Here is a 14,109-nt window from a genome sequence, read left to right on the forward strand (position 1 = left end):
CAGAAGGCTGTGAAGGCCAAATTACTGAGTGTCTTTAAGACAGAGAGAGATAGGTTCTTGATTAATCAGGGGTTATGGGGAGAAGACAAGAGAATGGGGATGAGAAAAATATCAACCATGATTGAATGGTGGAGTGGAATCGATGGGCTGAGTGGCCTAATTCTGCTCCTATGTCTTATGGCCTTATGGTCGAAGGGGAATCTCCACAATGCACTGGATGGAAGAGTGCAAACTCAATTAAAGCAAATTTAGAATTTCTGCATTATTCTATGCACTTCGGAACTCCTAAAGTCGCTTTTGATCTCAGTTTAACCCTGATTAACACTGCAACATTGAAGCCATTAATTCCTGGCCCATAATGCTTGTAGCAGGTGTCATTTGTAATACCAGAATAAATCTTGGAATTTCACAATTGGCATTAATTTGCAAAGAATTGGACATTATAGCATAGCTGTTTTAATTTGCCAAGTTGGGCAAATTAATAATGGCAAATGCATCATTCGGATGATCCAATATGCCAATTATTCTGGTCCTGTATATTTGTGGCTCAAAGTCAGGCGTTTTAATTTTTATGCACAAAGGTGCACATTCGCTTCAGAGGTAGTAAACGTTGGAAATAACTGAATTAACTGACAGCAGAAATATTTTGTTCCCTGCATTCTCTTGCCACAATCATAGGCGGAGAGAAAATTGACTCTGGTTTACGGCAGAGCGACTCCTAGCGAAAGCCGAAGATGATGATTTAAGGTTGCATCATTCTGGATCTGGCTGGCGAGGAGATGAATGGATGGAGTGTGACGCTTTGAAGTGGGGGGAGCGGGGTTTCTTTGCGGGCGGGGGGGACTTTTAAAAGCGAGCAGCGAAGGTGACCGCGTCCAGTTGCAAAAGGGAGCAGACGTGTGGCAGCTGCTGTGTGGACAGAAGGAAGAGCAGCAACGCGGCAAGGACTGAATGCAGTGCTGGTAACAGCTCTTCTCCAGCGGGCTGAGAGGCTGCAGGCACTGCGCCCGACATTGACCAGCACACATGTCTAACCTGAAGAAGAGGGGCTCGGCGCGGGAGGAGGAGGATGGCCAGGTGAAGGAGGGCATATTGGCGTTGAGTGCCAACGGGGAGCCGGAGCAGCCGGCCGAGAAGGACGGCACGCCGGCAGCCCAGGCCGAGCAGTCGGACTCGGGCTCGGGTGTCGCCCTCAAGCGGACCATCACCCTGCGGAGCGGCGTGGCCATCATCGTGGGGACCATCATCGGCTCGGGCATCTTCATCACCCCCACCGGGGTGGTGCGGCAGGCGGGCTCGGTGGGCTTCTCCCTCATTATCTGGGCCATGTGCGGCGTCTTCTCCACCATCGGGGCGCTTTGCTACGCCGAGCTGGGCACCACCATCATCAAATCAGGAGGCGACTATGCCTACATCCTGGAGGTGTACGGCTCGGTCATCGCTTTCCTCAAACTCTGGATCGAGCTGCTCATCATCCGGCCCAGCTCGCAGTACATCGTAGCGCTGGTCTTCGCCACTTACATCATCAAACCCGCCTTCCCCGACTGTGCGGTGCCCGAGGACGGAGCCAAGCTGGTGGCTTGTCTGTGTATCAGTGAGTAGCTGCCACTCTCCCACAGCCTGCACCCTGCCCACCCGCGGGGGGCACACACATACTTATTAACATCCTCACTCGGTGCTTTCCGTCGTCAGGTCATCCCAATTTAATTGGACTTTTGTCAAAAAAAATTCAGGGTTGAACATTTTCACTGACTTGTTACATTTTAATTCACCTACTTTAAAATAGCACATGACACGTGCTGCGTTGCTCTCTTCCTGTCTCACTTCTGCCATTCAAACGGATGACCGGGTTTCCACATTTGTTCCTTCTCCTTATTTCCAACCACAGCCATCAAATTCACCTCGCCGGTCTGTGATCAGCTGCTCTTTGCCATTGTGAGAACCCAACCCAGATGACACTCACACGTCTATTATTTTCCATGGGATCTTATTAAATTGGGGAACAGGCTCGATGGCCGAATGGCATATTGCTGCACCTTGTTCTAATTCACGACATCATCACATTGGTTTACCATAATACCATATGCATATGGGTATTTAGATGGCAGTTTTAAAGAATTGAGCCAAATATCTGGGGCAGCATGGTAGCATGGTGGTTAGCATAAATGCTTCACAGCTCCAGGGTCCCAGGTTCGATTCCCAGCTGGGTCACTGTCTGTGCGGAGTCTGCACGTCCTCCCCGTGTGTGCGTGGGTTTCCTCCGGGTGCTCCGGTTTCCTCCCACAGTCCAAAGATGTGCGGGTTAGGTGGATTGGCCATGCTAAATTGCCCGTAGTGTCCTAAAAAGTAAGGTTAAAGTAAGGTTTGTTGGGTTACGGGTACAGGGTGGATACGTGGGTTTGAGTAGGGTGATCATTGCTCGGCACAACATCGAGGGCCGAAGGGCCTGTTCTGTGCTGTACTGTTCTATATCTATACCTTGCTCAAAGGATACCACACGCCCCAGTTTGTCAGCTACATTTGAGACCTTCTGTGACCAGGGGCCTCAGTAATACTGAGTGATAGGTCCTGAGTAATTGGTTTTGATCGTGTCCAACAGAGGGAAATCTTGTGGTACACAGGTAGTAGGAGCAGAAGTAGGCAATTCAGTCCTTCGAGCTTGCTCCGCAATTCAATTAGACCATAGCTGATCTATTCCTAGTTTCAAATCCACGTCTCTGCCTGTTCCCCATATCCCTTTAACCCTTTTAAAAAAATCAGAAATATATCTATCTTCTTGAAACCATTTAATGATTCAGACTCCATCGCACTATGGGGCAACAAGTTCCACAAATTTACCACCCTCTGCAAGAAGTAGTTCCTCCTCATCTCAGTTTTAAATCTACCACCTCTCAACCTATTTCTGTGACCTCTCATTTGGTCTACATTTACTTTATCAATCCCTCTGGTATTTTATATACCTTCATCAGATGCGCTCTCATTCTTATAAACGCCAATAAGTATTAGCCTAAACTGTTCAATCTCTCCTTATACTTCAACGCTTTCATCCCTGGAATCTAGAGAACCTCCTCTAAATTACCTCCAGTGTCACCACATCCTTCCTTTAATAAGGAGACCAAAACTGGACTCAATACTCCAGATGTGGTGCAAGTGGGTTGTGTCTCTGCTTCTGAGCCAGAAGCTGTGTGTTCATGGAAGGGATGGTGCATTACTGACATGGCCGAACAAGTTGAGTCCCTGCTGAATCCAGTATTTTCTCGTTTCAGATTCCAGCATCCACAGTAATTTGCTTTTATTAAAGTTGAATATCAACATGTAAATCCTTCCAGGGTGCCAGAAAATGAAATGAAAACCGCTTATTGTCACAAGTAGGCTTCAAATGAAGTTACTGTGAAAAGCCCCTAGTCGCCACATTCCGGCGCCTGCTCGGGGAGGCTGGTACAGGAACAACCTGCAGAGGACAATGGCAAGCCACTGCTTTACCTTGCCAAGCATAACCATAGAACAATACATGGAAGCCCGTGATTGTCAATGCCTTCGAAGGGCATGTAACCTATAGAGAGAAAAAGTATCCATGAATATTGTTAGGTTATAGCCGCACTAATGTGTGGAATGGATTCAGAATAGGTGCAAATTACAAATCTGATTGAGCTCATTTAAAACCAGTTTTTAAAAAGTCATCTCAATCTGAGAAAGGTATTATCCTGCAGGAGTGGAAAATAGGATGGAAATAAGGACAGTCAAACTCATTTATGTAAATTGTGCCCTTGAGTGAAGTTGCATAGAAATTTCTTGGTCACAGGAATGCACTGGAAACTGTTGCCAAGTGTCGTTGTGAGTTTAAGCAATTACATTTGATAGGTTGAAGTCGACATAGTCCCTGATGACCATAGACTGTTTTCCCCTTTGAGGGGGAGAGCTGACTGGTGGTGATTTAACCTGAGGATCATCACACCTCAGGTGAGGGACAAGGTTGAGAAGGCAGGCCTTCATGAGTAACCTTAGTAGGATGGGGGCATAGGGAGGAATCACAGACATTTTATTGTCAAGTAGTACACTGTAAAAATAAGTAAACTAATATGTTCTTTATGAAACCACCTTAATTTTGTAATGAAGTTACCATGCAAGCAACTCTCAGGACAGGAAACAGACAAACATTTTTCTGTATTTCAAGCCCTGTCCTTGAGCTTGGTTATGTAGAAATTGTTACAATGCTTCAATTCAATATCAATGCACCATTACACTAGATTGCTTTCCATCCTTGATTTTATATGGTGGGCCCTGGTATCCATGTAATAGTTGAACTTTTGCTATAATCTATTTCTCTTTTTTTCTCAGTTAAATCCTGACTTCTCTAAAATTATTACGTTCTTTGGTACTTTAGTATAGTTTCTCTGTTATTTCTAGTATTGCTTCTCTTTTACATTATTTTCTAAGACATCGTCTGGTTTACAGAAGTTACTTTGTTGGAGTCTTTGCACTGGTGAATTGTCCAGTATCTCATGTGGTGTATTGCCTCAGTTTAGAAGAGTATAAGATAACTATTTTTCATGGAAGGAAAGAGAGCAAGGTAATGTTATTATTTCCTGCATGTTTGAAAGCAATGGGGAGAAATAAAATCATCAGGTATGCTCCAATACTTGGCAAAAGGACGCACCTAGATTTCTATTGTGTCTTTCACAACTTTAGTACATGCAAAAGCACTTCACGGTCAATTACATACTTCTGAATTACAATGTAGAGAATCATAGCATTTTGCACACAGCAAGATCCCAAAGACAGCAGTGAGACAAATACCAGATTATATGTCTTACTAATATTGGGTGAGGGAGAAAAGTTGGCTAGGACACGATGAGAAGTCTGCCGCTCTTCAAAGGGCATTGCAAGACCTTTAACTTCTACCTGAAGATGAAGATAGGGCTTTGGTTTAACATCTCCTCAAAAAGGTGAGGTTTAGTTCCCCTTCTAAAACATTTTAGCAGCATCAGAGCGTATTACATTAATTTTTGACACAATGCAACATTTGTTACTGCATCTAGCAGCGGGGGAGCTGGGGACGAGATGTTCCGACCATCCTCTCCCCCTCAATCTGTTTGAGTTTGGCTAATCAGTATTCAGCCAAACTGCAGATAATTTAGTCACTTTGCTCTAAAAGTCTTGATTGCAATGCGAATTTGATACAAATGACAATATGGCTAGGAGAACATTGTCATGGCTGTGCTGTATCAAGTCAAGCTTGGTCCTCACAATCTCACTCCAATCAGGTTCATAGGAGGAGAGAGCAATGAGCATATCAGGTGACGACTTCAACCAGTTCCTTTGTACCGTTTTCACCTTTGTGGAGAATGGAAAATCCAGCCTCGCACATGTAGTTCATCATGCAGGACAATAGCAACAAAATGCTTGTTTTACTCAGCGCTGGATACTCCTAGGAGATGCTACTCCAGAATACTGACAGCCTCATGGGAATTTGGTGTGTTTTTATAATGCTACCACATGTCAGACACAACAGCATAGTATTTTCATTTGCCGTCAGCTGTAAGTTAATAACTAGCTCTGGGTGCTCAACATCAAAAGGAATTTTTCACCCACCACTTCTCTTTCAAAATCTGAAACTTCTCTCATTTTCCAGAACCTCGCTGCATATAATACACGTGGGCTTTGCGTCCTTACTTGCCTTGGCACAATTGACAAAACCATATTTCAAAAATTATCTTTATACACTTTTGTTCCCAAGTTAAGTTTCTTCTATAAAGGCTGTTAACAGAGGCCCTGGAACTCTGTACAGAGTTAACTCGAGCACTGCTCTGTCCTGGACTATCCTGAGCAGCTCTCTCCAGCAGATTCAGTTGTGAGATCCTGGCCAGTAGGTACACTGCATATTTGTGTCTTTGGCCTTCTCTTACTTGTAAGAAAATAACTAATCTTCACTGTCCTTTTGCCTTGCTTGCCAGCTGCTAAAGAATGGAAGAAACTCTCCTCTGTGATTTGGGGCTAAAAGCACTTTTGCATGGTGCCCTTCGCATTCAGTGTATGTGCAGGCTGCATGGCCTGCTCATTGCTGCCGCCTCTGGCCGAAAGATTGCACACAGCCTAATTTCCTTCTCATTTAACCCGCACTTTGAAAAATCATGTTCTGTATAATTACCCCCTTCTAATAGCAACAATACAATAGCATTGTGTTGATTTATTTGGAGAAACACATGGACAAGATTGTAACCCACTCCAAAACTACCCACCTGCACAGTTAAAATTGGGCCTCCAATTCTAATTCATATTTTCCCGTATAATTTTCTTCATTTCCCTTACTGCATAAAATAAGACCGCACAAGACATTCTCAAAACCTACAGAAGTGCTATTTCTGTATATAACAGATGCATTATAAAGGTCAAGGGACCAAAGTGTGCAAAGATGAAATTGTTAAATACTTCTTTTGAATCTGTGCACTTTGGATTGGAGTCATAAGAACTTAGTTTACAAGATGTTAAGCAATCATAATGCTAACATGACAAAGATTTTAAACAGTAAATGTATTCCACTTCAATTTTGATTGACTTCTGTAGAAATGGGCCAATTTTAAATAAGACGGCGTTGCTGTGATATTTTCATTTTAAGTGATTAAATTTTGTGCAAGAGTAGCTTTAACAGGCACAAGGCTTAATATTTCTTGAAATTCATTACTCAAAAATAATTTTAATTTGGGTTCAAAACAATGTCAAAACAATAACTTGATTCTGAAATGTCAAAAAAGTGAATTCAGATGTTTCTGCAATTGGCTAAGATTGCTTTCATTGTACCGAATCAGCTTGAGGTGAATTTGCATTGCCATTACAGACATTGAGATTTATGGATAAAGGCATCCTAGTACAGTTTAGTCATTATTCTGTCTCTTTTTTTAAAACTTTAAAATACCCAATTAATTTTTTTCCAATTAAGGGGCAATTTAGCTGCTCAATCCGCCCACCCTGCACATCTTTGGGTTGTTGGGGTGAGACCCACGCAGGGAGAATGTGTAAGCTCCACATGGACAGTGACCCGGGGCTGGGATCAAAGCCGGGTCCTCTGCGACGTGAGACAGCAGTGCCACAATGCTATCCTTTCTCCGTATCTTATGAAGCCTTTTTCTGCAGTCTTCTAAGCTGTTTGGAGAAAGGACAGCAGAATATATAGGTTATGAATTAAACACTGCATTATCATAACAACAAACTTTTTTTAGTGAGGAAACAAAAAGTTTCCATAGTAGTGAATATCATAGCTTTCTTCTTTTGTTTTAGTTTGGTAGGAATGATGCAAATTTGTTAACAGGTTGTAAAATCAGTCTTCATTCAATTGATTGGGTGTTTGCAAGGCAGACCTGTCTGATGCAAGCATGACCCTGTCTTGCACAGCAGCGCAGAATTGCTCATATAGATCAAAGTAAAATGGCAAGGTGGAGTTGAAGTAAACAGATGACGTAGGCAGTGAGTGGCTTGCATAAGTATAAAAATATGAAATCAGTTGCAACCATATGCATCAGTGAACTTTTTCACCAGACTGCATTTTCTTCTATTTCTTTTAAATTCTAGTTTGAATGTTTAATTTGAATTTCAGTAGAACTGAACTGAAGGTTAAATAGAATAACATGTTCCTTCTCTTCAATTTTTTTATTCATTAGAAGGCCTGTACTTTGGTTCCCTCTCCATTAATAGATATATACTTGCAAATAAGTAGGGTGTAACAACATGCATTTTACTATGATGTTACTATAAAATGAAGTCTGAATTGAGAATTATATGTTTTGGTTTTGAGATGGGGGCCGTAGGGGCATGGCCGACATTTAAAAAAATTAATTATTTTTCAAATAAATTGGTCTCATTTAAAAAAAAAAAATTTAGAGTACCGAATTCATGTTTTCCAATTAAGGGGCAATTTAGCGTGGCCAATCCACCTACCCAGCGCATCTTTGGGTTGTGGGGGTGGAATCCATGCAAACACGGGGGAGAATGTGCAAATTGCACACCGATAGTGACCCAGAGCCGGGATCGAACCTGGGACCTTGGCGCCGCAAGACAGCAGTGCTACCACTGTGCTGCCCTTTAAATTGGTCACATTGATCAGTTAATTGCATCAAACCTTTTATTAAATTAAATGTACCTTTGTATCTACTCTTGATTTCATAGCTAAACATTTAGAATCCAATATTTTAATCACGTGTCATGATTTCAGATAATACATACAACTGGAGTGCAATAATATGGAACAGATTTGAGGATTTGCCTTGTTTTATTGGGTACTTGGCTGATGAAATTTTTTTTTTGTATTTAGATAACAGACAATGTGACATTATATCTGAAATGTTGGTGGCAATATATCAACAGTGATACTTAAAAATTGTGTTTGATGTGGCGTTATTCTTATCCACTGTTATTACTCCTGGCACTTAACTTATTATCTACTTAGCTCTGCAACACGTCACGTGATGGTCTCCTAGGTATTAAATCTTCCCTTACCGCAATCTTGATTCAGAGACAAGAGTGCTATTATTGAGCGAAGCTTTCACCAATTAAAGAAGTGTAATCTTACAAACTTGCAAAAATTTAGTATTATTTAACTGTACTTTGGTTGGCTTCAAAACAAAACGATGGCATTGCACCCAAGAGTTGAAAAAAAAAATGAAAATCGCTTATTGTCACGAGTAGGCTTCAATGAAGTTACTGTGAAAAGCCCCTAGTCGCCACATTCCTGCGCCTGTTCGGGGAGGCTGGTACGGGAGTTGAGACCAATTGCAATCTTTAAGTGAAGCAAAATTGGATGGTGATGGATAATTCCATCTGCACCTGATGACTGCACTTTATCTTGATTTCCCACGTACAGCACTTCAGAAGATCAGCTTGTTAGCTCTGTGCATTATGAAATGCAGTTCCAGAAGCACTGTCTCAAAATAGTAGCGGTGAGCAGTAACCAACAGTAGTTATAAAACAAGCATCCTAAATACAAAGTCCTAAATGAATGCCAATTGATCCACATGAGTTTCTGTCTGACACTTTCCACTAATGTTCAATGTAATCTCGAGGAGCTGTACCTCAGCTCTCGATTAAGCACTTCATAGCTGTCGGGACTCGACATTGAGCTCAACAATTTTAGATCATAAACTGCTCCCTTTTTTTTTGTGTTTGAATGACAGCTATTGATGTTGGTTCTGCTTTTCAATTTACCCATACTCCAGACAGACACTTCTTTGTTTCTTTACTTGTTCCATGATCTTTCTTTTTGCCTTGTTCCAACACCACTTTTGTCGTTTTGATTTTCCCTTTCCTTTCCGTCTTGCTTTGCTTAAAACCGGTTATTCCCAGTTCTGATGAAACTCTCTTTCTGTCTCAAGAAACGCAAAGTCAGACCTGCAAAGTATATTTCTAGCATTTTCCGTCACTCAGATTTCTATTTATTTAGCCTGACGTAAACTTTGCCTGATTTATTTGGAGTGATACTGCTGCACATGTGTGGGCAAGATTTTGTGATCAAAATGCAGTTGTTTTTATCAAAGTGTACCTTGCTTCACTTCAATCCCTCAAATAAATCCCTGGATGTACATTTATTTTGTAAATAGGGTTCTAGAGGCTGGCTTAACTCACAGTTTTATTGTCATCTTTTCCTCTAGCTTCTTGCCCTTCTGCAGAAATATTAATTGGAGTTCTTAGAATCATGGAATACTACAGGACAGTAGGAGGCTAATCTACTTGTCAGGTCTGCGCCAGCTCTCTGGAAGAGCAATTCAGCAACTCTCCGTCCTTCCCCCATAACTCTGCAAATTTATTTCTCTTCAGATAATTATTCAATAGACTTTTGAAAGCTCCGATTGAACCTGCCTCAACTACCTGTCAGTTCGCGCATTCCAGATCCTCACCACTCGTGTTAAAATGGTTTTTCTTCATGCCGCTATTAATTATTCTGCCAAACACCTTAAATCTCTCTCCTCTGATTCTTGAGACTTCAGCCAATGCAAATGTTTCCCTCCACCCACGCTGTCTCGGTCTCTCATGATTTTGAATGCTTCTATTAATTCTCCTGTCAACCTTCACTTTAAGGAGTTCAACCTGTGTTTCTCCAAACTATCCACAAGTTCCTCCCCTAGAATCATCCTTGTAAATAATTTCTACATCCTTCCCAAAGCTTTCACATTTTCCCCAAAGTTGAAGCCAAATCCATGTTTTATGAAGTTTCATCAAAATTCCTTGCTTTAGCACTCTAGGAATTTATGCCCCCCACCCCACTCCACCTGGTGTGTTTTAGGCAGGAGAGCATGTGAATACGAGGGGTGGCTAGTCCACCACCTTTTCACCCAGCCCCAAGCTGTCTGCCTTAATGCAGGGGGTAGGCATGGGCCAAAATTGGCAGCCCACCCGCCATATGTGAATAAATAATTAAGGGTCAACTGAGTTTGTTTACAAGCTAATTGGCATGGTTGGTGTGGGTAATCTTTCAAGAAAGGTTTTTAAAGTGCAGAAAAGATGAGTTCTGTCTCCAGGGAATGCCATTTGTGCATCGGTGGGAAACCCCCAAAGATAGCAATCCCCTTCCTTCCTGCCTGCACTGCCAAACCCACATCTCCAACCTCCTCCATAAGATGCCTGATCACCTCCCTAGCCATACCCAATACCCTGTTTTACCTGAGTCTGGGTTCCATCGGGGTCTTCATCCTGGACCTGCCTGCAGTCTGATTGGCTGGCAGCACCCAGGGGTGTGAATTCCTCCCATTGAAGGGCAGGAGTCCCACACCTTGGTGCCACTGGCAGCATGTTATTGCTACAAAGTCCAGGATTCTATTTTCAACCATGTTCTCAATCTGCTCTGCCACCTCCAAAAAATTGTACATATCTACCCAATGGTTTCTCTAGCTGTACCAAAGTGTTTCACTTCACATTTCTCTGCATCAATTTTCATCTACCACACGCCAATCCAGTTCACCAGCCTGACTGTGTTCCTATCACTATTCTTATCACAGTTCACAATACTTCCACGTTTTGCATCATCTAACATTTTTAATTGTGCCCTGCAGACCCTGGTCTGGGTCATTAATGTAGATAAAAGAAAAACAGTGATCCTCATACCACCCCCTTGGGAACTACACTTATAACCCGTCTGATCCAAAAAATAAACATTCAGCCTATTTTGTTTCTTGTCACTTGGCCAACTTTGCATCCTGTTAGGACTGGTGCCAGGATTTGTCCTTTCCCTCCTCAGTTGATCTCAAGACTTTTCTTTTGGAATATATAAAGATGAAGATATCAATTCAGTGTCTGTACTTAACTGTTTATGTGCTGATTGCAAAGAACTCAAGTCTAACAGGGTTTCTTGAGTTGAAACAAAAGGGGAGTTTTTATTGAACTAAAAACCCACCCACCCAGGTAAACAAATAAAAATATTTTAAAAAGGTAAACTACTTGACCTGACCTTCACAAAACAGACACAATTTGTCTGGGTGCTCTAGTTTCCTCCCACAAGTCCTGAAAGACGTGCTTGTAAGGTGAATTGGACATTCTGAATTCTCCCTCCGTGTACCCGAACAGGTACCAGAGTGTGGTGCCCAGGGGATTTTCACAGTAACTTCATTGCAGTGTAATGTAAGCCTACTTGTGACACTAATAAAGATGATTACAGATGAGGTAAGCTTTTGGCCAAATTAAGATTCAATGATAAAAGGCAAAAAAATACAGTTCACTTTTTATGAATCCTACACTTTTGTTCTTGGCTAAGGTTGTTTTGTGAACAATGGTTCTGGTCCCCTCTCCCTCTCTCTCTCTCTCCCTCTCCCTCTCCCTCTCTCTCTCTCTCTCTCTCTCTCTCTCTCCCTCTCCCTCTCTCTCTCTTTCCCCCCCACCTCCCCGGGCCCCGGAAATGCTGTTTTGTGACTATGTATTGTCCTCTGGAACTGCTGCCTCACAGTGCCAGGAACTCGGGTTCGATTCCGATCTTGGATTACTGTCTGTGTGGGTTTCCTCCGGTTGTTTCGGTTTCCTCCTACAGTCCAAAGATGTGCAGGTTAGGTTAATTGGCCCTGCTAAATTGTAGCTCAGTGTCCAAAAATGTGCAGGTAAGGTTGGCAGGGGCGTGGGCCTAGGAATAGTGCTCTTTCAGAGGGTTGGTGCAATGGGCTGAATGGCCTCCTGCACTGTAGGGATCCTATGATCCTAACTTCTCTTGTCTGTTGATACCTATGTGGTAAAAGCAGACAGAGTTCCTTTTGCTTAAAATGCCAGATGTGTCAGGTGACCTATGGCAGCTTTCTTAAGTCTGTCTTTACTTGCTTCAAAGGTCCTTTTAAAGAAGTTCATACATATATCTGAGCAGCGGATGAAATTGAAGATTAATTTTCCACATGCATTTGTCTCATTGCCATGGCAATCCATGACATCAGTGTCCTTTTTATTCCACAGGCTTCAACTTTGTTGAAAATATATTACACTATATCAAACAGCTATTGGAAGGCCACATACATCACACCAGGCACATTACCTTCATCTACTTTCTTTGTTACCTTCTCAAAAAACAAATTCAAGTTATTTCAGTATGATTTACCTTTAACAAATTTGGTTTTGTTTGCAAATCTTTTATTCCAGTTGTGCTGCTTCATGTCTGAATTTAATCCACTAAAACTGGCCTTCCTCCATTTAAGTAGCCTTGCTCTATATTGCTCCTTGTCCTTTTCCATTGCTAATCTAAACCTTATGATTCTGTGATCACTGTTCCCTGACTGACCCGCCTCATTAACAGGAACCAGGTCCAGCAAAATCTCATTCTGCTTTGATATGGAAACCTATGGATCAAGAAAATTCTGCTAAACATACTTCAGAAATGTTGTTCCCTCCTTGCCATTTACACTGTCAATAACCTGGTGTGTAATATTGTTGTGCAGTGAATTTATCTATTGACAACCTCAGCTATACAGATCATGAATACCCTGTTGCACGAGATGAGAGTGGCCAGCTGAGCACAAACCCAATATTAAGCACTAAGACCAGGGTTTTGCAAAGAAATAGATGTCTGGTCACCTGTGCCTGTTGGTACACTTCCCAGATGACCTAATTTTGAATGCTTGAATGAGCTTCAGGACTCGCATATAGATGACCTCAGCAGGGGTTCTGTTTTGACAGGTAGAAATGCAGTGTTTGGTCGACATTTTTATGAGGTTATGAAGTTTTTCCATGTTTGTTTATTTGGACAAGATTTAGAGGCGTAAAGTGAGGGAAAGATTCTGTTAATCATACTCCGAATGGCTCTGTCTGATTGGCACGTTTATTGGATTGTAAGAGCCACAGTTCTTTTAAGAAAATTTCTGTAAGGGTGTTTCTTTTCCTCCAGCATTATTATTATATTAGTTCTGTACATGGTCCATACTAGGCGAGTGTTCTTGGAGGGGATATGATGAGGGGGCTGAGGGCTTAACCATTTTTAAAACAGCTGGGACACAGAAACTGAGGCGACCCTTCAGGTCAGCTGTTCTTGACGCTTACAGCCAATATGGCTACCTTCAGTCTGCTTCTGGTTGGGCTGGGCCACTTCAATCCGTGTTGTCGTCCCCCTGCCCCCTTCCTGGAATGAAAATGGTGTGTGATGGGGCCTTTTATATCGAGGCGGACTCAAGCTACAGTGCCTTTGCAGCCAAAATCCAACCCTAAACCATTTGTAGTCTGTATGAACGAATACTACATGACTAGGTTTTATTTATCCAGTGAGTCTTCATCGGCCAATGTCAGTGTGTAGGTTGGTTGTGAATGCGTGTCTTGTTTTTAAAAATTCATTTGCAGGATGTGGGCATTGCTGGCAAAGCCAGCACTTATTTCCCATCCCTAGCTGCCCTCCATTTCAGATGGCATGTGAAAGGCAACCACATTGCTGTGGACCTGGAGTTAGACTTTCCCTAAAGGATATTAGTGAACCAGATGGGTTTTTATGACAATTGACTATGGTTTCATGATCTTCACTAGACTTTTAATTGCAGATTTGTATTGAACTTGAATTTCACCATCTGCCGTGGTGGGATTTGAACCCAGGTGCCCAGATCTTGCCCTGATTACTAGCCCAGTGACAATCCCACAATTTTACTGCCCCCTCTTGTTCAACAGGTATCT

At 42.3% G+C, this 14,109-nt stretch overlaps 1 protein-coding gene across 1 annotated transcript in view; it reads left to right on the forward strand.

Annotated features, from left to right (window-relative positions):
• The first annotated feature begins 823 nt into the window (after nt 1-823).
• The window catches only part of slc7a5 (solute carrier family 7 member 5), a 107,172-nt gene continuing 93,886 nt past the window's right edge, over nt 824-14,109 (forward strand). The window contains exon 1 of the mRNA XM_038806523.1: nt 824-1,594. Within this exon, the coding sequence (XP_038662451.1) occupies nt 1,027-1,594 (568 nt within the window). The 5' untranslated portion in view covers nt 824-1,026. The remainder of the gene's footprint in view (nt 1,595-14,109) is intronic.

The sequence above is a fragment of the Scyliorhinus canicula genome, chromosome 9 (assembly GCF_902713615.1).
Source record: "Scyliorhinus canicula chromosome 9, sScyCan1.1, whole genome shotgun sequence".
NCBI lineage: Eukaryota > Metazoa > Chordata > Chondrichthyes > Carcharhiniformes > Scyliorhinidae > Scyliorhinus > Scyliorhinus canicula.